General features: G+C 44.8%; 1 protein-coding gene across 1 annotated transcript; it reads right to left on the reverse strand.

The window, feature by feature from the left end:
- Positions 1–925: 925 nt before the first annotated feature.
- LOC149360431 (uncharacterized) lies at positions 926–20,751 on the reverse strand. Its single transcript, XM_089569274.1, has 8 exons — positions 20,680–20,751; positions 18,676–18,776; positions 17,333–17,508; positions 13,143–13,277; positions 11,713–11,918; positions 9,727–10,056; positions 5,430–5,474; positions 926–1,432 (listed from the first exon to the last, which is right to left on the reverse strand). Exons 2-8 carry the CDS (start codon positions 18,771–18,773, stop codon positions 1,241–1,243), a joined length of 1,182 nt encoding a protein of 393 aa, XP_089425400.1. The 5' UTR covers positions 18,774–18,776; positions 20,680–20,751; the 3' UTR covers positions 926–1,240.
- Positions 20,752–27,162: the final 6,411 nt, after the last annotated feature.

Raw genomic sequence — 27,162 nt, forward strand, 5'->3', positions numbered from 1 at the left:
GCATTAAGTTTCTTACCGAGCAGGCAGTCAGTTTCGGATGGTTTCGGAAGCAAACCACTTGTCTAATTTTCGCACAGTTTTTTTCGCCATATTGCAGAAATTATGTCCGATTTATTTTTCTCATCAACACCTCCAAACTCACTTTGAATAAATGCAATCGCAACGTGGAACGCACTTGGAACGCACGCTAATAACGGGACAGGTTACGACAGGCTGCGTGGTGCACACCTACGAAAGTAGATTGTTAGAATAACTGAAAATGGTGATTAATTGCAGCCCAAAATGTTCAAGACAGCAGCACAGGCTAGGGCAAACGGTACACGACATCAAAGGCCGCCTGTCGTTCTCAGCACTTCCATCTGTGCATGGTTTCACCATGGAGTTGGGCTAGTCCTTCATCCATGGGCTAGTCGGATGCAGTTCATCCTGCCAGAAAACGCTTGTAGAGTTCACTCTTTGTTGTTCCTTGTGCACTGAATTTTTCTTTTCTATGTGCCTGCCATAGTTGCATGCAACATGGTTTTGATTGCTGGAATCCATTCCGTTACTCCAAAGGACCATTGGTTCCCCTATCTGCAATACATGTTCTGCTCATGACCATTTATTATTTTTGATTTCTGCTGTCAGAGCTACAATGGCATTTAAATGATATAAACTATAATCTCACTGCACAGAAAGCAAAGGCCAAAGGTCACTTGACGGAAATTAGCATCTAGATGTAGTTTACCCAAGAGAAGCCCCTCAAAAAAAAAAGGCAGTTTTTGCCATACAGCACAGACCTTGCAGGAGATGCACTGCTTGCGTCAAGTGCACTGTGGATGAAACTGACGTTATACAGACCTTTTTTCGCCACGAGGTTTCAGAGTGCTTGTGCATTTCACATTGACTCTGGAGGCATGCACGCATCACATGTAGTACAGTGAACCTTGGAGTAAGAAAAGTCCTTTATATCACAGTTCTGACAACCTTTTCTTATGTATAATTTACTAAAAAAAATATGCAAACACTTATGGTGGATACCGTGCTCACTTTGTCTGCTGCAACCATCAGTCCTAGATAGCGTTCACTTGTCTTCTGCGAAAACTGCTGGAGTGGGTGACATCTTTACCCAGGTGGAGGCCAGCACCACAAAGGCAGTGTAACCAATGATAACAATGCCCCAGTTTATGGTCACTCCCATTTTGAACTCTGCAGTGACATTTCGTCACACTGTTAGTCCAAGTTAGCTTGAGGCAAGCTGCTACGCCGACCGAAGCTGCCATTGCGTGGCTCGCAGCTCGAGCACATCCGACAATATCTGGCGCACTTTCACAGGGCATCCTGGCCTCCTGATGTCCTCTTCAAGAGATGCCATTACAGTGTCCATGCTTGAAGGAGCCACTTGGTCGGCAATCCTGCCCACCGAGGCCAGCACTTTGAGCAAGGCATCAATCTGCAAACAAACATTTTGGGACAGCAGTGTGATCTACAGGCGGATAACATTCATTAAGGGAACATGGAAAACAAGCCCAGTGTAACAAACCACAATGCCGACAAAAAGAGAGTAACTGCGTGCCCGTGACATCCTTTCTGCCAAGTCCATTCTTTACTTGCAAATGATGCAAAACGGATTCACCAAACAAGTTTTTCCGCAGTAACTTCCCGTTACCACAGTTCTTGCTGGTGTGTGTATGCAAGCACCAGAATGCGTTATTGGTTCTGGATAAAAAAAGTTGGGATGGTTAAGCTCGTAGCTTGATAAGGTTTATGGTTTATTAATTGGTATTTAACGTCCCAAAGCGACTCAAACCATGAGGGACGCAGTAGCTCCGGAAATTTCGACCACCTGGGGTTCTTTAACGTGCATTGACATCGCACAGTACACAGGCCTCTAGAATTTCACCTCCACCGAAATACAGCCGCCGCCGCGGCCGGGATCGAACCTGCGTCTTTCGGGCCAGCAGCCGAGCGCCGTAACCACTGAGCCACCGCGGCGGGGGCTTGATCTGAATCATCCAGTGAGTATAGCTGATGCAGGTGCTCTGCAAGGCCACCAACTATCCCGTTCGTGCTCGGCTTCACGCGTGGCTAGTTCTTGTCACCGCTCACACTTCCACTCCTGGTCACAAACATAATTGTAAGCAGCCATCCAAGGTGTGGAAACTTCTATATGCAAAACACACTACAACGAGGTGGTACGCAGTGACAACTGTGGAGCAGAGTTGCTGAGGAAGAGCATGTAGTGCGAGCTGCAGCAAAGAGCAGCTGTTTCAGTAAGTTGCACGTGGTTGTCCAGCGGGGTAGAGCTTCAAAAGAAAAATGACAGACATCCAACGATAAGCTTAATTATCATACTTTATGAAGAGTGGCACGAAAACTTGCAGGACAGGTTGGCATCCACGCAGTCAAATTGTTACTTTTGTGGCAGTAAGCAGGAAAAAACGTCTCAAGCTCAGGAAACTCAGAGGGCCAACCAAAGTTGCACAGCATGGACAGGATTAGCCGTGCACAAACGTAGGCCATGCTCGCTGTGCATGCACTTTTGCCAGCCTGCAGGACGACATTCTTTCTCCATTCCATGGCAAGGCCGTGAACAAGGAATTACGCTACTAGGACCTTCCACTCACCTGCAACTGGCTTCATCGCAGTAATGAATGCACCTCTGGCAGGTTGAATCAATATGTTGGCATGCATTTCTATGTCAACACACTCACAGGGCTGTCCTGCTCAACCTGCCTATGCAGAGCCAACTCACCTAACAGAAGGCTACTACACAGCAGGGAGTAAGTAGCCCTACTCTTAAGGGGGGACATGGGTCTTAGAGCATTTTCTTTTATTTACAAACCAAATGCAATGAAACTGCACAGATTTATTCAGTTTTTTCTGCTGATTTCAAATATGCAATTTGTTTATTTCTAGGCCAATTAGTTCCTCAGATATTAATATATATCATGCCATTGTCTGCTCAAACAATAGAAAAAAGTGGGCCACCAGAAATTTAATTTTAATATGTGGGTAGATACAATGTGTGAGGAGTGCAACGCTGGAAGCAGTTTTCAGTTTTTTGTCCGTGTGGACAAATGGGCTTAATAGGGAGTTTCATGTGTGTCATGTGTTTTCTGGCACTGTATGTCTGGTTAACTCACTTGAAAATTAACTATTAAGCCCATTTGACTGCACGGACAAAAACTGAAAACTGCTTCCAGCGTTGCATTCCTCACACATTGTAGTATCTACCCACATATTAAAATTAAATTTCTGGTGGCCCACTTTTTTCTATTGTTTGAGCAGACAATGGCATGATATATATATTAATATCTCAGGAACTAATTGGCCTAGAAATAAACAAATTGCATATTTTAAATCAGAAGAAAAAACTGAATAAGTATGTGCAGTTTCATTGCATTTCGTCTGTAAATAAAAAAAAATGCTCTAAGACCCATGTCCCCCCTTAATGATCCAAATAACTACCTCATCTAGAGCACTTAAAAGCACACCGAGGACAAATTGAAGTTGACCTTTACCGATAGATTACCACTTTCTAATAGTAAAAACGCTGCTCTCACTGCAAACAGACCTTTTGTACGCTAGAAAAGGTCACAAGATGAAATCCAGTAAAACACAGCCCTGAAATACGTGAAAACGGGCAAATAAATTGCTTTTTTAAAAGAAACTGTTGCATGCCTCGTTTTATACGCTGCCGCAAAGTTTTATTGCTGAAATTGACCGGGAAGTACTCTAAAGAAAATTGTTCCATGAACTATGGTGGCTCTGCAATGCGGAAAAAGGCTCGTACAATGCACATTTTTCTTCATTATGGTTTACCTTGCAGAGAAAATTTCTTCACAACTGTTTTATCTATTCTGACCCTATTAGTTTTGTTGCACACGACCATAGTGCAAGCTAAGACATTCTTTGTTTTTCAAATTTATGAATTTTAAATTTCATGCACGAAACATTTTCTCACTCCAGAAATGTCAACAGACACCGCATAGCAAAAATTCAAAACGAAAATTTCTGCTTTGCAAAAAAAGAATTCTAAGACTGTCTTGACCTGTAGCACGCCAGTAGGGAAAAACTGAAAACGGGTTGTTGAAGAAAGGAAACTGTGCAGTAACAGTCTCACTTCTCAGCGGACACCTCAACTTCATCATGAGAGAAGGAATGAATATATTGTAGAGGTGCGTTTATTAGGCGTCCTCCAGAGACCGATCCGCTGTGTAGGATCTGGCAGCGTATACAGGCGTAGCCAGCTCCAAGAGAGCGGGGCATCCATGTGCTGTGCGATATCAGTGCACGTAAAAGAATTTTTGGAGAAACTATACATTACAAATTGTGGCTATATCAAACCATCTTAATTTTTTACCTGTTCACTATAACGAGGTTTCACTGCATTACCTTTTGTGATTTTCATGTGAGCAGATTATCACAAATGATCTGGCAGGTATACTTTTCAAGTTTCTTCAATTTTGTCTCGCTTCTTTAAAAAGATTCTTAGCCTCAAACTGATGATGACGAAAAATACATTTATCATGCTATATTTTCAAACATTATAGGCACTGAACAGGAGAAGGACGGCAATGCACAGGCACTGAACTAACAGGAAAAGGACGAGACAACACAGAGGCACCGAACAGCTTAAGCTGTTTGGTGCCTGTGCAGTGTTGTTTCGTCCTTGTCGGTAATGAAGTTTCCTTCACTTAGTAGCTTTGTCTCATCCTTGTCATTAACCCTTTCTGGTTAGGTGTACACGAGTTAGTAATCTTTTGTGCTTTCTAGCCCCTTGGGAAGAAAGGGAGCGCCATGTCATGATTTGTTTACACAAACACTTATTGAAAGAACTTTTTCCAGCTTCGCTAGGGCTTCAGTGGAATTTCTTGAGAGTGTGGTACTTCTTGAAGCACTCCCCTGCGTGGAGGCCAGCCTTCCTCTCGCAATGGTCTTGCAAAAAGAAATACCGTCTCCCTTCTGCCGCCTTTTATTGTGCTGTCAGTGGAAACACCACGCAATCCTTGTCAAAGGAGGCACATAGTTGCCTTTGTCAAAGTCGTATTCGAGTTCAGCAAAGTCATTACACAACTTTCCATACAGCACACCTGCTGGAATGGAAGCCATGCCATGATTTTTCTGGCGCCTATTGAGGCCCTCAAAACGCCATGCATGGCCATGTTGGACCATGCCTGACAACTTGACTGGGCACATACTTTTCTGCTGTCGTGCAATGCCCGACAGATGACCAGAAAGGGTTAATGCTGTTTTCCTCATTTGATGTATGAATTAGCCCGCCAGAATAACTTCTTTTCAAATTATGAATCTGTACCAGCGTGCACAACTGACAGTCCTGCTTGACATTTTAAACCTCGTCACATTGCCCTTGGAATGTCCACTGAGGATACCCTAGGCCCCTGCAGGCATTTAGTGTATCTCCTTTTGCTGGCATGACAACTCACCTCATCATGATAGAATCCTCTTCCACTGTCCTTTGAAGCCACATGCTGCATAAAAGGAGCAAAAAAAATCCACATGCATGCTTTCAAAATATAGTCATCAAAGCCACCTCGAAACTTGTTTGATTCTTTGTATACGCTTTACTTCCCTTTCAGCTTTACTACCTCCAGTGCAAGAATGCTGTTGCAGAGCTTCAGGATCTAAATCTCCCACCGAAACTCTGGCTACACCAAAAAAAATTTCAGGTCTACGACTCACCATCATTGTCAGTCAGATTACGACCACTGCAGGACTAAGGCACCTAGCATTAATTTTCTGCGTCAATTTCCGTGCCACCTTCTGCCATCCTAAACCCAGCAAATTTCCTAATGCCGTCTACCCCACCAACACTCTCCTGTAATCTGGCTATATTCCCATTCCCGATATTCCTGCTAGGACCTTGTTAACTTTAGTGTGTTCTCTAATCCACTCACAATATCACTCCTATCATTTTCCTTACTTCGCTAGCCTCCAGGTTTTCATCCTATACAGTACCTGTTAATTCAAACTTCAAAGAACCGCAGAAAAAAATTTTCAAATTATCCGAAAGTTCAAGTTATTGAATGACCCCTAACACCTTTCAAAAACTGACTGGATTATGACAAATTTATTTGGTGAAAGACTGGGCAATGCTAGCCTGCTTTTGAGGTGACAACGGCGTAGCAATATTTTTCTCATTTCTATCACTGCTTTGTAATAAGGGAGTAATTACTCATTGGCATCCACCTGAGCGCAGCCATACAACTACAAAGGAAAGCTATACAGCTGTCCCAGAAACTTCGCAGTTAGAGGAAAATCTGTTCTGGTCCAGGCTTCGAACCCGGGACCACCGCTTCACCGGAGCAGTCGCTCTACCAATTGAGCTAATCGGGACGGCAAGCTTATGGCAGGGCGAGAGCGAATTGATCAGTAACTCGAAGTGGGAAGTGTGTTGGTCAAATGTTTAGGGGAATCCCCCAAGGTGGAGTAGATTTGTGATAAGGGTTAGTTCATTGGTTCATTGGGGTTTAACGTCCCAAAGCAACTCAGGCTATGAGGGACGCCGTAAGAAATTTCGACCACCTGGGGTTCTGTAACGTGCACTGACGTCGCACAGTACACGGGCCTCAAGAATTTCGCCTCCATCGAAATTCAGCCGCCGCGGCCGGGATCGAACCTGCGTCTTTCGGGCCAGCAGCCGAGCGCCGTAACCACTGAGCCACCGCGGTGGGGCATTTGTAATAAGGGAGTAATTACTCATTGACATCCACCCACACACAAATCCACTCCACCTTGGGGGATTCCCCTAAACATTTACTATCAATGCTTTATTCTGTGCATGCTGTCGAAAGTGTTGAAGCAGAACTTCTCCGAAACTGTCAGGGCCTCCCGCATCCTTCACGGTTCAACACGGTGGAGTTCCACCTCATTCTCGTCACACCCTCGCAAGTGACACCATCACGTGTGTCGAGGCTTTACCGCACAAACAGCAATTGGCATGTGACAAGCATTCTGTTTTGGAGAGACCAGAAGAATGGAGCCATGCAGACTGAAGGAAAGGAAATGGTCGGTGGCACCAAAGTGGTGTAAGCAAACAAAGCAGGAAAAAAAAAAACAGCAATCAGCCAGTTAGCGTCTGTAACGGTGCGCACCTGGGCTCTGTTGGCTGGCTGATCTCGTTGGTCGAGCCACCACAGCTGTGGTCTGCCGCCGCGGTGGCTCAGTAGTTATGGTGCTCAGCTGCTGACCCGAAAGACGCGGGTTCGATCCCGGCCAAGGCGGTTGAATTTCTTTGGAGGAGAAATTCTAGAGGGCCATGTGCTGTGCGATGTCAGTGCCCGTTAAAGAACGCCAGGTGGTCGAAATTTCCGGAGCCCTCCACTACGGCGTCTCTCGTAGCCTTAGTCGCTTTGGGACGTTAAACCCCATAAACCAAACCAAACAGCTGTGGTCTAGGGTGAAACTAAGAAAAGCGAAACAGAAACTAAGCGGCTGGACCCTCCTCGGAGCGGAGAACGTCTGTTCATTGTCGCGCCTGCCGTTGGGCGCACGTGAGAGGTGTGCAAGTTACTCTGCAGCATAGAATTCCAAGTTTTCAGTAGGGCTATTTCGATGATCTCCTGCTGCACTGGCCGCATCTGGACGCGGCCTCCCGTTGGGAGCCCGTTTGAATCAACCGGTGCGAGAACTGTAGACTGTCGAATCTGGTGAACATACGATGCCATAGATTTACATGGGCGCTGGCCGGGACTGCGCTGGCAGTCGAATTATACGGATTTCCGAATTAGCTGGGCTCGAATTAATGAGCTTTTTTTGTGTACCTGAAAACAGGCAGAATGAATACATTGGTTACAAACATGTCTTTTAAGGCGGAAGCCTTTAATGCCTCATCGTTGTAAGCAGGAGCTGTCGACAGAAATGTCACACTTTTCAACTGGTCGAAACAGTCGTGACGTCACAGTGCGTGAATTTCAAGCAGAACCAATTGTACTTTGGCTACTATCCATGCAACCAATTAAAGGGACCGTATAGTGATGCTTCAAGTAAGTGGGACTGAGTTCAGTTAATTGCTTACTTAACCAATTAGACTAAATTAACCCTTCTAGTCAGGCCAGATAAATAAATAAATCCGTATAGGAAATTGGTCGAGTTCGGGAATCGAACCCCGGTCTCTGGAGTGCAAGACGAGCATGCTAACCATTCCTCCATGCCAACTCAATGGTTTGGAATGAACAAAGGCGCCTCTAGTGAATACGGTGTCTTCGTTTACTCCCATCTTCCTCCCTTCCCATTGTCATGGAAGGTTTCGTTGTTATGCGGTGTCCACCCAGATACGAGACACAGGTACATTTCCTTTCCTCAAAAACCAATTTACCGACGAGCAAGGCGTACAACCAAACGGGCGATGGCGTTCTAAGGATTCCCTGGCAGCGTTGCAAGACGCTCTCGCGTTTCACTCTTAGAGGCGAAGCCTAACATCTTAACAACGCATCAGTGACACTGGCAGCAACACCACGTTTAAGGCTTTCGCCTTGCCGCGCTTTAGGTGAACAAAGTGCCCTCCTGAATTTTTTCAGGGTCAGTGGTAGGTTGCCTTTTGTAACCTGGGGATGCCCGATAATGCATTGTAAGCCATCCTTATTTATTAGTGCACGAGCATTTATGGTGGCCGGTTTTGTGGCTTTATGGAGGCAGCCCATGTAATCGTGGACCGCAACCCAACCCAAGCAACCCAAGTCTCACCGATGGCAGCACCTGCCACAGAAACCTCCCTTTTGCCACTGCTCTACCTGCAAACTGGATGGCAATAAACATTTCTGACCGCGAAATGTCCTCCTTTGACTTTTACGTGAAAGAACACACACCAACAGCCGCCTTAATTTAGCACCGGAGCACTGAAACACACCAGGCAGCGCACATATCCGTATTTGGCCTAATTACACAAATCCACTAACAATTTTTTTTTCTACTTATTTCTCTCTGTCATGATACAATCTCCTGCCACGATTAGAGACAAGACATATTCCATCATTACTTCCCATACGTTGCCACCTCTTGATCACACTGTTAAGTATCACCTTAGTTTTACCTTAAACCATGACTTCACCACTTTCTTTGCCACCCTCTATTATTGATATTATGTAATGCGAAGGCAAGATAACCGCTGGTCCTTAAGGGTAATGGAGTGGATTCCAAGAGAAAGCAAACGTAGCAGGGGCAGCAGAAAGTTAGGTGGGCGGATGAGATTAAGAAGTTTGCAGGAATATGGTGGCCGCAACTAGCGAAGGACAGGGTTAATTGGAGAGACACGGGAGAGGCCTTTGTTATGCAGTGAGCGTAGTCAGGCTGATGATGATGATTACTGATTCCTTCTATTCCTTTTCACTCTGTCCCTCTGATACATCACTGGTTCACTGCTCTCTGCGTGACATGCCGCAGTCAAGTCCATTCTAATGTCACACAATCATTCCTAACTCATCTCTGTTCTCTACATTGCACAGAAATCAATCTTATTCAATACACTTCTTCACAGACTGTATATGTGATGCCTAATTAAAAAGAGGAAATGAAACCTCAAGCAGGTGACACAACAAAAGGCAGAAGGACGTCGGAGACAAAAGAAAATTGACGCTGCGTTTATATAGAAAGCTGCCTTCACAGCAAACAGGAACCTTTGCATGCTTATCAAGACAGCACCAAAAACGGCTTAACAAGATGACAATGCTGCACAAAACATAGATCATTTGCATGAGCACCAAGAAATGCATTCACAGTACTCACTGCGGACTTTGGATCACTTTGTTTCCGCCCAAGGGAGAGTTGAAAGGAGCAAGACTTTTGGCGTGTTCTTGATTCCACGAGAGAAGGACTTTCACATCCGCTCGGCGAGTCCTTTTCAGATCTGCCATCCGCAATCAGTTCGAACACAAAGGGCACATTGTGAACCCTTAAAATGTGTCCTGGTTTTTCAAGCGGCTCCATAGACAATGCTTCCTCCTCCACTGAAGTTAACCTTTCAACTGCAGCTTCAGCGTCAGCTACATCAGCAGCAGCGGAGTCAAAAACGATGTTATATGAAGGTGAACAACTTCTTTCCTCGCCATGTAAATCCTGCAACCAAACCGGCAACAGGCTGAACCTACATTCAACCAGAAATTTATTACAACATATACTCATGGTGATTCAGGGCTTCCAGTTTATCCAAACTGAAGCTTTGGTCTGGTCAACATCAAATCTGCTTAAAAAGGCTCCTCCTTAATTAAAACACTGCACAACTGAAACAGACTTCAGTCCCCACTAAGTTGAAATTGTAAGTAGTGAACCATATGCTATAAGTTTACTTAGACCAATGAATTTAACAGCCTTTGAAACGAATGAAAATGTGGGAAGATAGGAGCATATCACTTCCAACTCAAAAACAGTCACAGCTTTTTTTCTTTTTTTTGGTACTGATAAGTGAAAGGACACCGAACAAAATGGCATTACAGCAGACTCCCTTTAATATGAACTTGAAAGAACTATGAAATTCTGTGTCTTTTCAAAAGCTCTTTCATAAAGGATATGTGAGCATGAAAGGCATGACTAAATGTATGTTACAGGGAAAAAATAGATAAATAAAAGACCTGGCAGTGAAAAGACAATTGCGTAGATAATGTTTACTCTGCTATGCATGAATTTAGCCGAAGAGCGAAGGCATAAAACAAGCTTTCATCATCGCACCTGCAAATGCCTTCAGTCCACTTTTTTATTGCCCTGCATTTTTCTCTTGTTCCACAATACAGCTAATTGTGCTCTTTTTCTGCTTCTATGCTTTCCCTCTGACAGGGTGTCTACATAGCTGACGTTTCCAAATTCCTTAAGTTTTCCAGGTTTCCTCTGAGTACTTTTGTAAAATTCCCTAAGTGACAGAACTTTGCTTTATGTCTAGACGGGCTGACACAATACCGCCTTATGGTGTCACTCTCAAATAAGGATGTTCAAAAGTAAAAATGACTTTTCAAGGATGTTCAAAAGTAAAAGAGACACCTGCATTGTGGCATCAGCCAACAACTTCCCATTTTTTGAGCTCAAGCTCCTTCACAGAAGCGGCGGCACGCTTCTTTTCCGTTCATATTTCAATACATTGACTCTTCTTATCTCGTCGTCGCCAGCTCCTCTGTTCACTGTGCATTCACCCCACAGACCGTTAGAAGCATCATCTTATCATCTTAGCTGCACACTAAAACTCCTCCAACCAATGACGAGTCAATGAGATTTCATTGGGTGACAAGGAATCGTTCCTTTGGATTTTCGCCAAGACATTACGTACTTGTTAATAAAAAAATCTTCACTTGACAAATGCGTTTCCGTATGAAAGAGAGAGAATTATCTTGGCAAAAGTGTGCAATCCTTGTTTTAATCACAGATTACAGTTAGTCACAATTGAGTGCATATTTCCATCGTCCACCATGACTTGCGTCATAAGCCAAGTTTTTTCTTCAAAGCTTTCTCATCAAAGATCAGAGTGAAAACTCAATCTCATTTAATCCAAACCTGAGTGCCCACTGAAAGAGACTCAATGACTCCAGGAATCACACCTGGTTTCATGTTAATGTTAGCTAATCACTGTCTCAGGGAACACTGGGTCAGCAAACTGAAACCTGGTGCAAAAAGCCTGTAAGCTCATGGCCTACGGAAGTACAAAGCAAACTTTTTAAGCCAGAAAGAAAACTGCTTGCCTTTACTCCTCAGCTTTGATCGAAAGTGTGCACACATAAGTTTGAATACCTTATCCGTGACGCCTGGGCGGATGACACCTAGGGCCCTTGAAATTGATGGTGGCAACCTGTGCTGTTGCTTCTGTAACCTTGCAATAGTCTTGCTGCTGCTTTTCACCTTTCCCTGCAGCCTTTTTATAGTTGCTGCGGCTCTCGACTTTGAATGTTGCAGCCCATTGCTATGTGTTGAGCCCACTGCTAGACCCCTGCCGAGAACTGGAATAGAAGAAAAATGAGCGTAACAATAAAGTGAGCCTTGTCACACGTCCCTAAAACAAAGCCTATTTAATGGTTCCATCAACACTAGGCATTGCTGGCAATAAGTGGAACGCAAGACATTAGGATTACTTTTCAATGAACACAATCCATTCGTTGGGATTCACTGACACAGCTTGTGGGGACGCACTCGTCTCCTGTGGTTTGCCTTCCCGCAATGCACCCTCAACTCGTTCTCTGTGGTTAGCTTCCCCGCAATGCATTCTCCTTACTTTAACAGGGGATGGCGCTCGCGTCGCAGAGAAACTAGCGCCACGGATGGCGTGTTTGCTGCGCGCGCACGCGGGAGAGACGGTCCTCTTCTGCTCAGCACGAGGAAAGCGCGCGGACGTGTCGCGCGCGGCTCTGCTCTTCGTTGGTGGGCGACCTTGTGGTGGGAACATGTTCCCGCTAGACCGTCCTCGGAGCTTCCCTCTTGCCCTAGCGTAGGCGAACGTTCGCTCGTAACCGTGCTGGTGAGTCGGACATCCTCGATTCCTCAGTGTATTTTGTTGCTAGCTGGCGTTATTGTTGCTGTAGCAATAAATGCCTTGTTTGTGTCAGCCAGTGTGTTGTTCCTTTGTTTCCTCAGAGCAAGGCCCGCCGTGGTCAGCCTGCGCTCGATAGCGTACGCGACCACGGAGTGGGGTTCGTGCGGTTTTGAACTGTGTCAGCCGCGGTTTAGCGGGGAGAATGTATATTTATCTCCCCTCTTTAAACCCCACAAGCTCATGAACAGAGCCGACCTGACTATAACTGGCCCCAGAGCAAAGTTCCTGTGTCCCAAGATGATCTTTCTAGCATTAAATTACAGTGTTTGCATTGACTCAAGAGTATCTGACGGTTAAGACCCCTGGTTTCCCCGAAAACGGACAAAAAATCGTGTATATAGGTATTTTCTGCAGACTTCTGTTCAAAGCTAACTAACTCTGGCAACAGCAGCGCGCATGCCTCTCCATCTGGCTATGCACCGAAGCTTGAAAAGCAGCAATTTCGGTACAGAATACGGAAGCTGCACGTCGTGAATTATGACTAAACGCATTCTTATCAAGCAAAAAAAAAAGGTCGCATGAAAAGAAGGCTTACCCAATCGATTTGAAACTTTGCTTTATTATAATAAGCAAAATGATAAAAGCCGCTATACTAAGAGTGTACTGAAAACCTTTCGACGAACCAAACACTAACCTGCACCACAGTCCCGTTCCTCAGAGCTCGAAGCCCTCTCAACTAAGTCAGGAAAGCTGCTGCTTGGGGGATGTACAGACCCACCACCCATCACATCTTTCGCGGTACGGCCATGGTTCATGGGCAGATGTGGTGCTGCAGGAAATGACAGGGAACATAACAAAATGTTCAGAATGAATACGGTGCACACATGAGCGTGCACATTTGTGAATGCAGAGCCTCTTCATTATTCATTAAAGTCTCTCTCTCTTCCTTGACAAACACTGAGCAAACGCTCAGCAGAATAAGCAAATTATTGACCTTGAAGTAAAACTACAAATCTGACGTTACTTTCATATAAGGAAAGATACAAACTAGGCCCGGATCCATTGTACAGCATGCAAAATTAGATCTTCATTAGTCTCTACAATATAGATAAATGTATCATATTTTCTCGCGTATAACTGGCGCCAAAAATTTTAAAAAATGTGCTTAAGAAGTTAGGGCGCGGGTTATCAGCGAATATTATGGGAAGTGGGGGGAGGGGTCGACTTCACGGCAATGTGCAGCTTGCCGTACAGAACCAATAAAAGGCCAAAATAAGTAATAGCCAGATTCACATCCATAGTCTGTTTAGTCTACAACACCACCAGAGAAGCCACACTTTTAACACGCTTTGTTCAAACGTTTTTGGGCCCTCTGACGCTTCAAAGTAGGGTGTCGTTTCTTATACACCGCAATTTCCACTGTTATCTAGCCTTGTAAGTGCACCATGCGTGTGTCTCAGTGGCAATCTTACGCAGTGAAAGAGAAATTGAAAATCATATCCACTGATGGAGAGACTGGCAACTGAGCAGCTGCGAAAAAACATGACCTGGATGAGTCTTGTATTCGCAACTGACGGAAGAAAAAAAAACAGTTTCTTGAAACAGCAAACAAGGAAAGGAGAGCATTTCATGGCCCAAAGACTGGCGTGTACCCCAAGCTCGAGACGCAGCTTGCCAAATTCACCAAAGAAGGCAGGAGTCATGGCCATGCTGTGTCGACAGAGGTGGCACAGATGGAAGCACTGAAGCTGGACCCGGAAATGGATATTCCATGCGAGTTTCGACTAAGCCGTGGATGGCTGCAGTGCTTTATGGCCAGACATAGATTTTAGATGCGGAAGCGAACTACCATGTGCCAGCGCCTTCCTGACGCATACGAGGACAAACTGTTGAACTTCCAACGTTACATCACCAGGTTTAAGGGGGGACAGTGGTCTTAGACCTATCTTCCTTATTTATACTCCAATCCTAATGAAACTGTACCACCTTGCTCAGTTATACTGATTTCAGCAATGAAATCATCTTTCTCATAAATTAGTCGGTTCCCAAGATAATTTTAATTCGTCATTCATTAGTAACTCAGTGCAAAGAAAACTGCTCAATAAAAAATCATTTTTAATCCATGGCTATATAGTATGAGGAGTAGAGAGTGCAATAATCAAGATTATTTTTCCATTTTACGCTCATTAGTAATTTTACAGCACTTGGAATATCAATGATCAAGGCGGGAATGTAATGCATCAATAAACTTGGCGAAATTATAAATTTTTGAAGTGCGAATGAACAAATCTGCTTCGATTATTGCACACACTGTGCCTTCAGCTTCCCTTAGCAAATAATACATCTCTATCTGTCCCAGATGTTGAAATATCGACATACCAAGACAGCCAGATGTCCAAAATTTTCACGCCATTAAATTGTCTGCTATTGCGTAAATTCAGCCCACACGATGATCTGAATTTCATATTACGATCAAAATGTTGATTTCTTGAAGGAAAAAATTGGTACAGCTGGAAAATAACAGCTGCAGATTCCACAAATGCCATTTTTTGAAAATTGATTTTTTTGGTCATTTTTTGGTTTCAAAGACCAGTGTCCCCCCTTAAGAAAGAGCACAACTATCTGTTATTGCAGGTAGGAAATGCTGTTCAAACTCCAGTATATTTCGAGATGTCGACAGATACTACTCTGGAGAAAAAGGGCTCGAAATCAGTTAGCATGCTTACTAGCGGAAACACCATGCTGCTCTGCACAGAAATGTTGTGTGCTTTGGCCGACGGCATGAAACTGTGCCCATAAGTCACATTCAAGCGCAAGACGCTATTAAGTATACCATTGCCCCCAGGAATTCTTGTGCGGACGGAAGAGAATTCTTGGATGACAAACGATCTTATCAGTGACTGGATTCGAGCCCAGATGGAAATTTCGCAAGTGGGACCACTTAAAGTGGGTTATTGGACAGGGACCACTTGAGCAAGTGGGACCACTTGATAAACAGGAACAATAAAAAAAATTGAAATTTTAGTTAGAACCATGAAATTTGATATTTCAGATGGTTCCAACTGGGTTTTGAAATTGGTTCCAATTGTGCCTTTGCATATTATTAAGGTGCAAAAGGAAAACTGATTTGTGAGGACTGCAGGGCAGTGCTGAGCCTGCATGGTGCCAACATTTTCACAGGAGAACTGATACTGAGAATTGCATATACTGTCATGGAAATCAAGACACATGCACAAACATACATCACACAGAAGAAGGAGATATAGTCAGACACTAATAACATCGACTCATGTGTACACATCCACACAACACTCTTTTGCTTCCATACATATATACCCTGCTTGTGAGACTCTCATACTGGGGCCAGTGGCGCTTGCCTATTGAGCGCAGTTATTTCATAAAATTTCGGCCTCAGTGATTGAGAAAATAATGAATACAATTTATTAGGTTAAGCTGCTGACAGCTCTTATTTTAAGAGTCGGACTATGGTTCTGCCTTGCTTGTCTAATATGCAAATGTTCACATGGATCATGGTTCCACTTGATGCCCAGCTGTGGCCACTTGCAGTCTAGTGGTCCCACTTGTAAAAACCACTTGTTAAATGGCACCACTTGAAAGCAAGTGGGACCACTTGTAAAAACCACTTGCTTTCAAATGGTCCCACCAGTGGGACCATTTGGAATCCCACTTCATATTTTCATCTGGAGCAGCCTGGGAGAAAGGAACAGGAACAGCATTTACGATGCCATCGCGCAGGCAAAGTCATCGAGGTGAGCTTGTAATATCTGGGCTTCAGAGGGCATGATCTCGAGGAGGGGGAAGGAATGCACCTTTTCCTGGCATTTTTCCAGGGCGACGATGAGAGCACTAGAGCCTACCAGCCGACAGACTGCAAGTGCCGTCCACCTGGAGATGCTGAATTGACCCAGTGGACCTGCTGTTTGATTTAGTGGCAAATAAAGTTTTTTTCTCTCTTCCGCCGGCCGCGACGAAAAGCATGGCAGCTCTTTCTCTGCGAACTGACATTCTATTACACTCATTTAGAAAGCAAAGATAGTGGTCGCCAAGAAGAAAGCACTCAGCAAGATATAAAGTTGGGCTATTTGGTACTTCTTTTTTTCCACCGTCAAACAGCGCACAAAGAACACTAGGACTGTAAGAAAGAAAGACACGGACTAGCCCCGCCGCGGTGGCTCAGTGGTTATGGAGTTCGGCTGCTAACCCGAAAGACACGGGTTCGATCCCGGCCGCGGAGGTCGAATTTCGATGGAGGCGAAATTCTAGAGGCCCGTGTACTATGCGATGTCAGTGCACGTTAAAGAACCCCAGGTGGTCGAAATTTCTGGAGCCCTTCACTATGGCGTCCCTCATAGCCTGAGTTGCTTTGGGACATTAAACCCCAATATATATATATATATATATATATATATATATATATATATATATATGAGAGAAGCCAACAGCCACAGAAACCAAGTATATATATATATATATATATATATATATATATATATATATATATATATATATATATATATATATATATATGAGAGAAGCCAACAGCCACAGAAACCAAGGGACACAGGGGATTTTTTAATTTATTTTGTGGCGTTGATCGATCAATTTAGAATATTACTGAAAATGTTATCGCTTAAAGCTAATAGATTAAAAGAGCAGAAGAAAAAACATCCACACGCCGCCAGTGGGATCCGAACCCACGACCTCCAAATTACGCGTCCGGTGCTCTACCTTTGAGCTACGGCGACGGCTGTAATATATACACACACACACGCAGGCATTTTTTGTGGTGTTCAAAGTTAGGGGTGCGGGTTGTATGCAAGGGCGGGTTACACTCGCGGAAATACAATATATGCTCCGACTTACCTAGTATACCTTGGCACACAGTAGGCACAGCCGCTCTAGTAAGTCGCGTATGCCCAGGATCCATAAAGTGTTTAGCTGTGAAGTGCTCGCTGCACATTCTGTAGCTGGCATACAAGGCACTGGCTGGCTTCCGCAAAAGGTCGTCTCTGCCAGTATACGCAACCCATTTGGCCGACCTGCATATGTGTTTAAAGGGACACTGAGGAGAGCTCTATTAATATTTTTTTTATAGCAAAATCCGATAGTTCGGCATTTCATGGCTTTGTTGCCACTTGGCCGGCAGCGAAAGATGCATTTATTTCTAAGAAATTTGGATTCGAAGTTGAAATAGTTTTTCCCGCCGCTCTGATTCAAACTTGGGATTCTGCTATGACGACACAGAACTAAGTGACGTGAAACATGACATTCACATGACGTAACGCAGACTCCGTGATTTCTGACGGCCAGCAGTGTGGCCCAGCAGCAGCCGAAAAGAAAGCTACCGCCGGCCGCACGTTGAAGGCATCTATCGGCTATTGCGGCCGTCGCTTCGTTTACATTTGCACTGGCGTTTTGCCAGCGTTACAATGGATCCCGTTCTCGAAGTCGTCAACGAAGTTCTCGCAAATAGACGCCTTTAGCATACCGTGTACCTTGTTACCGTTAGCGGAATACCGGGAGCCCCCATACCGCTGAGAACAAGCGCTGATTGGTCCCGGCGCTGCAGGAGCGCGCGTAGCTATCGGGTACGTGGCGCCACCTGGCGACGTCAAGGAGATTTGCGCATGCATTTGCTGCGCCTCAGTGATTCGTAGCTTCTCGTGCCCTAGTGTTGCTAGAACTATTGGTTCTAGCAACACTGTTTTGTTCTATGACGCCATGAAGCTTGTACTTGCGAGTTTGGCCTGTGGCGGCGATACCTGTATTTTGGTTCTTGCTCTTTTCTATGTTACAGGAGCTTTGTTGTCAGTATGAATGGCGTTTTTGTAATCAGGAGCTGGTATTCTGTCGATGCAAGTCAACTTCAATTTCTCCTCAGTGTCCCTTTAAGGCACTGGATCACTGCACTGCTGAAAGTATAAGAATTAAATACTTCACTAGCATCCGCACAAGTCTCCACAAGTGTTATGATAACAGGGTATCACACATTTAGGGAAATGGTACATTACCTGTATCTAGAATAAGTACTGTCTCGTAGGTTTCCAAACAGCTGCATAGCTGTTGCAGCCTGCCTAGTGTTCATTTCACGACAAAAATTTAACTAACACAAGTGAAACTATTCGTAACCACAATGCACAATCGTTGCAATATAAAAATGGGTCCCTTAATTTATTATGCTGAAAACTGAAAGCAGTACAACAAACCTGCTGTCCCGTGGGATGCGGAAGAAGCACATTCCGGGCTTTCTGCGCGAAGTGTTATTGTCGCACCACGGCACACAGCAGTAGTAGCCATGAGACATCAGCTGGAAAATGTAAATTACAAGTATCTATCATTCTGATGCACCTTCACACTGAAACTGTGTAAACAAACGAAACAGATGCGAAAGCTGCGAAGAAACGAAATTACCAACAGGGTCAATATGCTTCCCTAATGCTTGTGATGTGCTGAACACTGATGCACCCAATACTACACAACAAGGCGAAGACACCTACCAATTGCTTTAAAACATTCCTCCATTCTCAGAAGTTATATCCTCTGCTCCCTAGAAGTCCCATTCCATGGCTAACTGTGTGTTTTGTTCGACAAATGTTTGGCACCATGACGGCTACAACAGGGCTACCAAACAGACACTTGCAGAGTGTTAGGAGCACTGAAAACAAATGCTCGGGTGCAATGCATGTTTTCAGAAGCGTAGAATCAATTTTCGGCGTGCACACCACATGCTGGTTTTCAAACTTTTAGAAGGTCCTACGCGTTCCTTTTTTTTCCCAGCCGTGTTTTGAAAAGCACACTCCCGTGTTGTCACTGCACGGATGCAATGCGCATATGCCGTAGCGAAGATGACGGAATCTTCATTGCACAAGTTTCTGGTTATTGAGCTTTTCGTGCGTTACATTTTTTTCCCGGCTGTCTTGAAGATTATACGGACCCATACTAACTACACGAGAACGCTAGCGTCTTCAATGCTTACCCATTTTTTTTTCAACTTGACTGCAGTTTTAGAAGGATAGAAACTTGGGCAAGTTGGTATGGTGTCATGGTGAATCTGCCAGCTTGAATACAGGGACGAGAAAGAAGACAAAACAAGCGCCGACTCGCTAATATAAAGTTTATTAAAGTGAACAGGGAATATATTGCGCACAATTAGAAAAATGTGGCCAGAAGGTATGACGTAATAGTGGTGTTCTCGGCCCCTAATAAGTTCTCTAAAATCTACAACATTGGTGAGAATGAATCTGTGAATGTGGTTCGGGATAAGCACACGTGTAGAGTGAAACATGAGAATGCTTGGTTTGGTTTATGGGGTTTAACGTCCCAAAGCGACTGAGGCTATGAGAGACGCCGTAGTGGAGGGCTCCGGAAATTTCGACCACCTGGGGTTCTTAAACGTGCACTGACATCGCACAGTACACGGGCCTCTAGAATTTCTCCTCCAAAGAAATTCAACCGCCGCGGCCGGGATCGAACCCGCGTCTTTCGGGCCAGCAGCCGAGCACCATAACCACTGAGCCACCGCGGCGGCTGAAACATGAGAATGCATATGTGCCTTGTAAAATGAATGTGGCGCATCGAATACCGTACCTTGCGGTCGGGTTTATGTGGGTCAAACTGGAAGGTGTATCAAAATTACGGGAGTACGAGATGTCTTTATATATTGGCAGGGGTTCCTGGCTGTATATTGCAAGCATATTATTAAACGGGAGATTATTGAGGCTAGATCACACGATTTGGTGCCGAATGTGTGAGGCCGTCCATCGCGTTAACACGCTGCAAGTTGGACTATCTAGATCAGGGCAATGTTTGGAGCGATTTCTGACTCATGTTGTGATGTATGCTTATCGGTAATTGTGCGGTTTGTGCTTGGCTTTCCAATGTTCCCTGTTCACTTCAATAAACTTTAGATGCGAGTCAGCGCTTGTTTTGATCCTTTCTCGTCAATATCTTTCGCGCTGGTAGATTCACCATGATGACCACAGTTTACCGCACCGTCAACAAATATCACTCTGAAAATGTTGTGGATTGTTGGGCTGCATAAGAAATGGCACGTCTCCGTAAAACTCAACGCGAAACCATGCGAAACTAACCTCTAGACAAAGCACACACCAGGCGTGGGCGCGCCCTTCACTAACTGCGTCGGCCGGCGTGTTCAGGTAATTTGCTTGAAATGCAGCGCAGTTCGGCAAAAAAACAAGAACAGTTCTCACCTTACTGTTGTCAGAAACGCCCAACGAAGCAAGCAGAGTCCGCGCGTGCTTACAAAGACGCCGCGTACTCGCACAGACATAGAGTTTCTTACTATTACCTAGAGGGAAAGCTGGCAAGCCGTCTATGGGAGTTTGCATGGAGACCCCACGTGACCACCTCAGCCACCATGGGCGCTCAAAGCATCATGGGGCGGTGAGCTACTTGTTGCGGAACTGCAACTTTTGGCCAAAAAATAATCAAGAAATAAAGCTGTTTGATAACTACAAACGTCCTGACATTGAAAATCTTGTCTAATGATTGCAACAAACGAGCAGAAAAGCATTTAAGTGCAAAATTTGCCCAAAATAAGAGACGACTCGCTCTCCTATTGGCCAAGCAATGAACACTATAAGAACTAATATTTCGTAATTAACAAGCGCACTTTTAAAAGTAAATATGTTTTCAAAAAAAATGTTGTTGCTTAGATACTTTAAGAGGTTTTTTAATGGCATTTCAGAAGAGTAAAACCTTTTATTGGCGTCGTGTGTCGTCGCGTTTTCACTACTATGGTTTTTGCACACTGCGGTCGCGCGAAAGTCGTCTGCGCACACACGAACAACGTTTTTGAAATGAAACGTCTGAGTAGTACCACTCTGTGTTCCCGAAAAACTACGACTGTTCCGCAACAAGTAGCTCACCGCCCCATGATGCTTTGGGCGTCCACGGTGGCTGAAGGGCACCCTAGCAAAAATTCTGATAGGATAAACTGTTAAGAATCCTATCAGTTCTGTCTATTGCATTATGAAACGATACAACTAATACACTGATAAAATTCCTTTTAGTTCTATTCTGGATGTATCAGCGTTATTCTGCGTATATAAGTCTATCAGTGTATTAGAGTATTCGTATTAGTGTACCAGATCTATGGCGCCTATCAGTACCTATATGTGTTGTATAGGTGTAGTATGTGCATCGAGGAGAAACAAGCTTTCTCGACAGCCAAGAAAATAAGTAAAAAACAATCTTTCTGTATTATCACAAAAGGCAGTACATATAATTCAAATGATGAAGCAAACAATTTGTGAAGGAATGCATAATAAAAATCTACACAACAAAATTAATGTACCAAGCAGTTCAAAAACGAGTAATAAATTGATCACATTTAAAACAGCAAAGGTTTTTACATTGAATAACAATGAAACCCACATCGTATTCACACCTGCCTTGTCCTGCAGGAAACAAAAAAAAAAATGCTGTGAAGAAAGTATTAACCCAATAAAAATCAACCACACCAACAGGAGGAGTGACAGAAAGTATTTCAAAACACTGCATATCCTGCAAGTTGTAAACCATAAAACAAACGAAAGGAGCCACTGACTAGAAATTCACTGTAAATGAACACATACCTTCTCATCAAGAACACAACAGGAATAGCAGAAGGGTGATCACATTTAAAACAGGAATAATATTTTCGCATTAAACAGTAAAAGCTTGAGCCCAGAGTAGCAGGCAATAAAAGAAAACTGCTATAAGCAAACTACAAAAAGCAATCAACATCAACCACAGAACAGGTGGAGAAAAAAAATGCAAAATTCAATTCAATTCAATTTTATTCTCCAGTTATACACTGGAACGTTCTCCGGGCTAAAAGGACCGACTGGGCCTTGACTGAGTCCCGGAGACGTTTACCTCTGCACTCCTGAAAGACACGAAACTGAAGCAAACTTTGACTAGGAATTTACACCAGCGCTTTTCCAATTCGTGAAACATGTACCAACCAGCCCGTATTTGCCCTCTTCTGTAATATTCTACCGGGCTTTATTAGTGTGTCAGTTGGAATTCTATATGTTGTATGAGGATCTCTGTTTTCTGTAAAAGACTGATACATCATCCTATCAGGTCTTGTACATGGCACAGTGAGATCTATCTGCTCCCTACCAGTCTGGTACAGAGTTCTATGGGTCAGGTAGGAATATAAATCAGACTAATAGAAGGACCTGTACGACCTATACATATTTTTAAGAGACTTGTAGAAATTTCTATCAGTTTTTTTGCTAGGGCAGCGCCGCCAGCTTTCCCTCTAGGTAATAGTAAGAAACTCTATGCGCACCATAGAGTTTCTTACTATTACCTAGAGGGAAAGCTGGCGGCGCTGCCCTTCAGCCACCGTGGACGCCCAAAGCATCATGGGGCGGTGAGCTACTTGTTGCGGAACAGTCGTAGTTTTTCGGGAACACAGAGTGGTACTACTCAGACGTTTCATTTCAAAAACGTTGTTCGTGTGTGCGCAGACGACTTTCGCGCGACCGCAGTGTGCAAAAACCATAGTAGTGAAAACGCGACGACACACGACGCCAATAAAAGGTTTTACTCTTCTGAAATGCCATTAAAAAACCTCTTAAAGTATCTAAGCAACAAAATTTTTTTTTAAAACATATTTACTTTTAAAAGTGCGCTTGTTAATTACGAAATATTAGTTCTTATAGTGTTCATTGCTTGGCCAATAGGAGAGCGAGTCGTCTCTTATTTTGGGCAAATTTTGCACTTAAATGCTTTTCTGCTCGTTTGTTGCAATCATTAGACAAGATTTTCAATGTCAGGACGTTTGTAGTTATCAAACAGCTTTATTTCTTGATTATTTTTTGGCCAAAAGTTGCAGTTCCGCAACAAGTAGCTCACCGCCCCATGATGCTTTGAGCGCCCATGGTGGCTGAGGTGGTCACGTGGGGTCTCCATGCAAACTCCCATAGACGGCTTGCCAGCTTTCCCTCTAGGTAATAGTAAGAAACTCTATGATGCGCACAGACGACTGTCTCTCAGTGTTGCCAGATGGCCTGGAGTGGTATGGCCAAAATGTTAAAAATTTGTAGCCCAAATCGCTATGCAACAATGGTAATAGTAAGAAACTCTATGGCAACAATACCAAGATAGTCAGTAGCCAAAAAGTAAAAAGCGTTGTGGTTACAAAATTCTCAATATATCAACGTTTATGCAGCCTGTTCCGCTACACTGCATCTCAGAGCTGAAACAGCGAATTATTCGAGCTCAAATTTCGCACAGAAACTGAATTTGGCCGTCAGAATAATTTTATACCACACTTGTGTGGGGTACTTGCCTGAATAGATAAGAAAAAGTCCGATATTCTCATCATATGCGGCGGCAACCAAATGAAATAGGCCACTTTCCCAGAAATCATGCCAGAAATGAACTGGTGGCGCCATCTAGTTTGTCGGGAGTGAAGATTCGGTAAAGGACGTGGGGGAGTATTTTGCGGGAGGTTTGAGGCAAGTCTTGGTTTCAGGATGCTGTACCACGAAAGTCTTCAAACTTAGTGCAGTTTTGGCTAAAGTAAGCTTTTTGGGATCACTGATAAAGCAGTTGCTGAAGAGTCTGTAAACCTCCTGCCAATGATCCCCCTCCTTTGCCTAATCTCCACGGTCGACCAAGGAGATGGTGTCACCGGTGCAGTTAATGAGAGCGGCCTGTTTCGTTTCTTCGTCGCCGCAGACGATGCTAATATTCTACTTCTTCTTATTAATGCGGAAGCATTATAAGGCTATGTTGACCCAAGAAGTGTCCGCAAAATGTGTCGACGCGGACGTTGGTCCTCTGTGGCATCGGTCATATGACGTCATGAGACGAATGAAAAGAAAACTGAAGAAAAGAAATTGCCGTTGATTAAGTTATTTCCTAATGCGAAATTTGAGCGCAGCTGATCAGCTGTTTCAGCTTTTCGATAGACTGAGGCAAAGAGTGCGAGCAAGACATGTATATAATTACAAACAGCTTTTTATTTTTCAGACATTTTGGTTCTTCACACTCCACTAACAGTAAAGTTACACTTGAGAGAGATTACAATACAAAATAATTATTGCACTTAAAGTGCGCTACCACAAGAGGGAGAGGCAAACAAAAAAAACACAATTTGTTCACTGAAGCTTGAACGGCGGCTCGGGTGGTCAACGCCCTTCTTATATAGGCTCGCTCCATATCTGTCTGTTCTTCGCGCCAAGGCAGGCGTGCGCGTATACACACAGTGTCGGCTGGGCAGTCTCCTTCTCCGTCTCACGCTGGGCGCGAGTACTCATTGGTCAAAGGCCGGGAGTGGCTTCGAGGAACATCTGGAACTTTCTGTCTTGGCGCCGCCGCCGTCGCGAGAGTGTGAGGTGGAGGTGATCTCTTAGCGCACGCAAGGCTATACGCCCTCTCCGTCAACATCGCGTAGAAACGACTCGGACAGTCTAGAACAATCGACGGCAATCCCCCGCGCGACGCGTCGGAGAGCGGCGGGAGAGGGGGCAGCCACACACACAAAGCTATAGTCGCACTCCAGGGGTTCCTTCTCTCCCGTTTTACGACGTACACGCGCCTGCGAGAGCCCATATGTTTCTCTATGGAGAGCCGTCCGCGCGGCGCTGTTTTTTTTTGTTCCTTGCTAAGGAGCTCGAGGGGAGGAGGTTGCGCTTTACCCTCTCCTGGTTACAACGGACAACGACGACGGCAACACCGCGAAACGCAGAAACAGACGCCTAGAGCTGCGCTCAAATAAGAAAGGAAAATTTGCATCTAGGTAGGAGCATAGGTCGGCACCATGAGGAATGGCTCACTCACACTCGCACTCACGACCAGTCGCACTCACATCCACTCACTCACACTCATACTCGCAACCACTCACGCCACTCACATCCATTCACACTCACAACCACTCGCACTCACATTCACTCACTGACATAATTCACACTCGCAACCACTCACGCTCACGGCCACTCACATCCATTCAAACTCACAACCACTCACACTCACATCCAACTCACACACTCACGGCCACTCGCACTCACAACCACTCACATCCGCTCACTCTCACAAGCACTCACACTCAAACCCTTTCACTCACACTCACACTCACGACTACTCGCACTCATAACGACTCACATCCACTCACGCTCACATCCACCCACTCATACTCACACTCACGATCACTCAAAACCACTCACATTCTCAACAACTCACATCCACTTACTCAAAACCACTCCCTTCCACTCACTCTCACTCACGCCCAGTCCCATTCACACCACTCACATCCACTCACACTGACAACCACTCACACTCACATCCACCCACTCACACTCATATCCACCCACTCACACTCACGGCCACTCACATTCATGACCACTCACATTCACATCCACTTACTCACCACTCACTTCCACTCACTCACACTCACGCCCAGTCCCATTCACACCACTCACATGCCACATCCACTCACACTGACAACCACTCATACTCACATCCACTCACTCACACTCACGGCCACTCAGATGCACTAGCTCTCACGACCACTCACGCCCACAACCACTCACATTCACGACCACTCACACTCACTACTCACATCCACTGACACTCACAACTGCTCACATTCACAACCACTCACATCCACTTACAACCAATCACTTCCACTCACTCACACTCACGCCCACTCCCATTCACACCACTCACATCCACTCACCCTGACAACCACTCACACTCACATCCACTCACTCACATTCACGGGCACTCAGATCCACTAGCACTAACGACCACTCACGCCCACTCACAGCAGTGTTTTATTCCGCAGGTGGATTCACCCGATTCTGCTGCACCTGACGCCTGCGAGTAAAGCGAGCAAGCAAGAAGCACGGGTGCACACCAGATCCATATTCTGTTTTGGACCTCGTGTGTCCGTCTGAAGAGAACGAAGAGGTGTCGGAACTCGACTCGTATATCGCCAGTTCTGCTACAGCAGAAAATGTTCTGCAGTTCTGGAGGCAGAATGAAAGCACCTAGCCCCGTCTAGCGAAAATCGCCTCAATTTGCTACGGAGCGCCACCTCTTCTGGCGCCGTTGAGAGGCTCTTTCCTACAGCGGGGGCTCTACAAAGAGCCCGAAGAGCATCCCTTTTACCATAAAATGTGGAGAAGCTCGTTCTGATAGCAGATAGCGTTCTGAAAGGGCAAAGAGCTCCGAAAGGAGTGAGCATTCTCTGGTTAGAGTATATTAGTTTTTCATTACTTTCAAGACAGTGAATTTGCTGAAATAAATAGCTACTGAATACGACAGAGTATTGCCATCAGTATCATGCTTTGATGCTTTCAAAGCGAATGAAAAATGCTGACACATCCTACGATTTCAGTGGTAGTAACTCGCCAAGTAGGACACGTTGCGGAGAATTCGAGTAGGCGCTGCACCGGCCCCTCACGTCAAAGCGCCCTGATCATCCAGGCCGCATACACCTGGCTACGGAGGCAACACTGGATGACTTATTCTAAACTTGAGAACGACATCTGCGCAGCCAGGTCTGCCACCCAAGCCGAGAGTTTGTGCAATAAAGACTAACATTCACTCACATCACATGCACTCACGTCCACTCACGTCCACTCACGTGCACTCACGTCCACTCACATGCACTCACGTCCACTCACATGCACTCACGTCCACTCACGTCCACTCACATGCACTCACGTCCA

Source organism: Amblyomma mixtum, chromosome 2 (assembly GCF_055824585.1).
Source record: "Amblyomma mixtum isolate Tamu chromosome 2, ASM5582458v1, whole genome shotgun sequence".
In the NCBI taxonomy this organism is placed as follows: Eukaryota; Metazoa; Arthropoda; class Arachnida; order Ixodida; family Ixodidae; genus Amblyomma; species Amblyomma mixtum.

Bases quoted from the DNA above. Each gene is read 5' to 3' on its own strand.
- LOC149360431 (XM_089569274.1), bottom strand. From the start codon at position 18,773: ATGTCTCATGGCTACTACTGCTGTGTGCCGTGGTGCGACAATAACACT. The intron at 11,919-13,142 runs GTTAGTGTTTGG...CTTCTATTCCAG, and splicing joins GGAACGGGACTGTGGTGCAG to TTCTCGGCAGGGGTCTAGCA. The intron at 1,433-5,429 runs GTGAGTTGTCAT...GTTTGTTTGCAG, and splicing joins GAGGATTCTATCATGATGAG to ATTGATGCCTTGCTCAAAGT.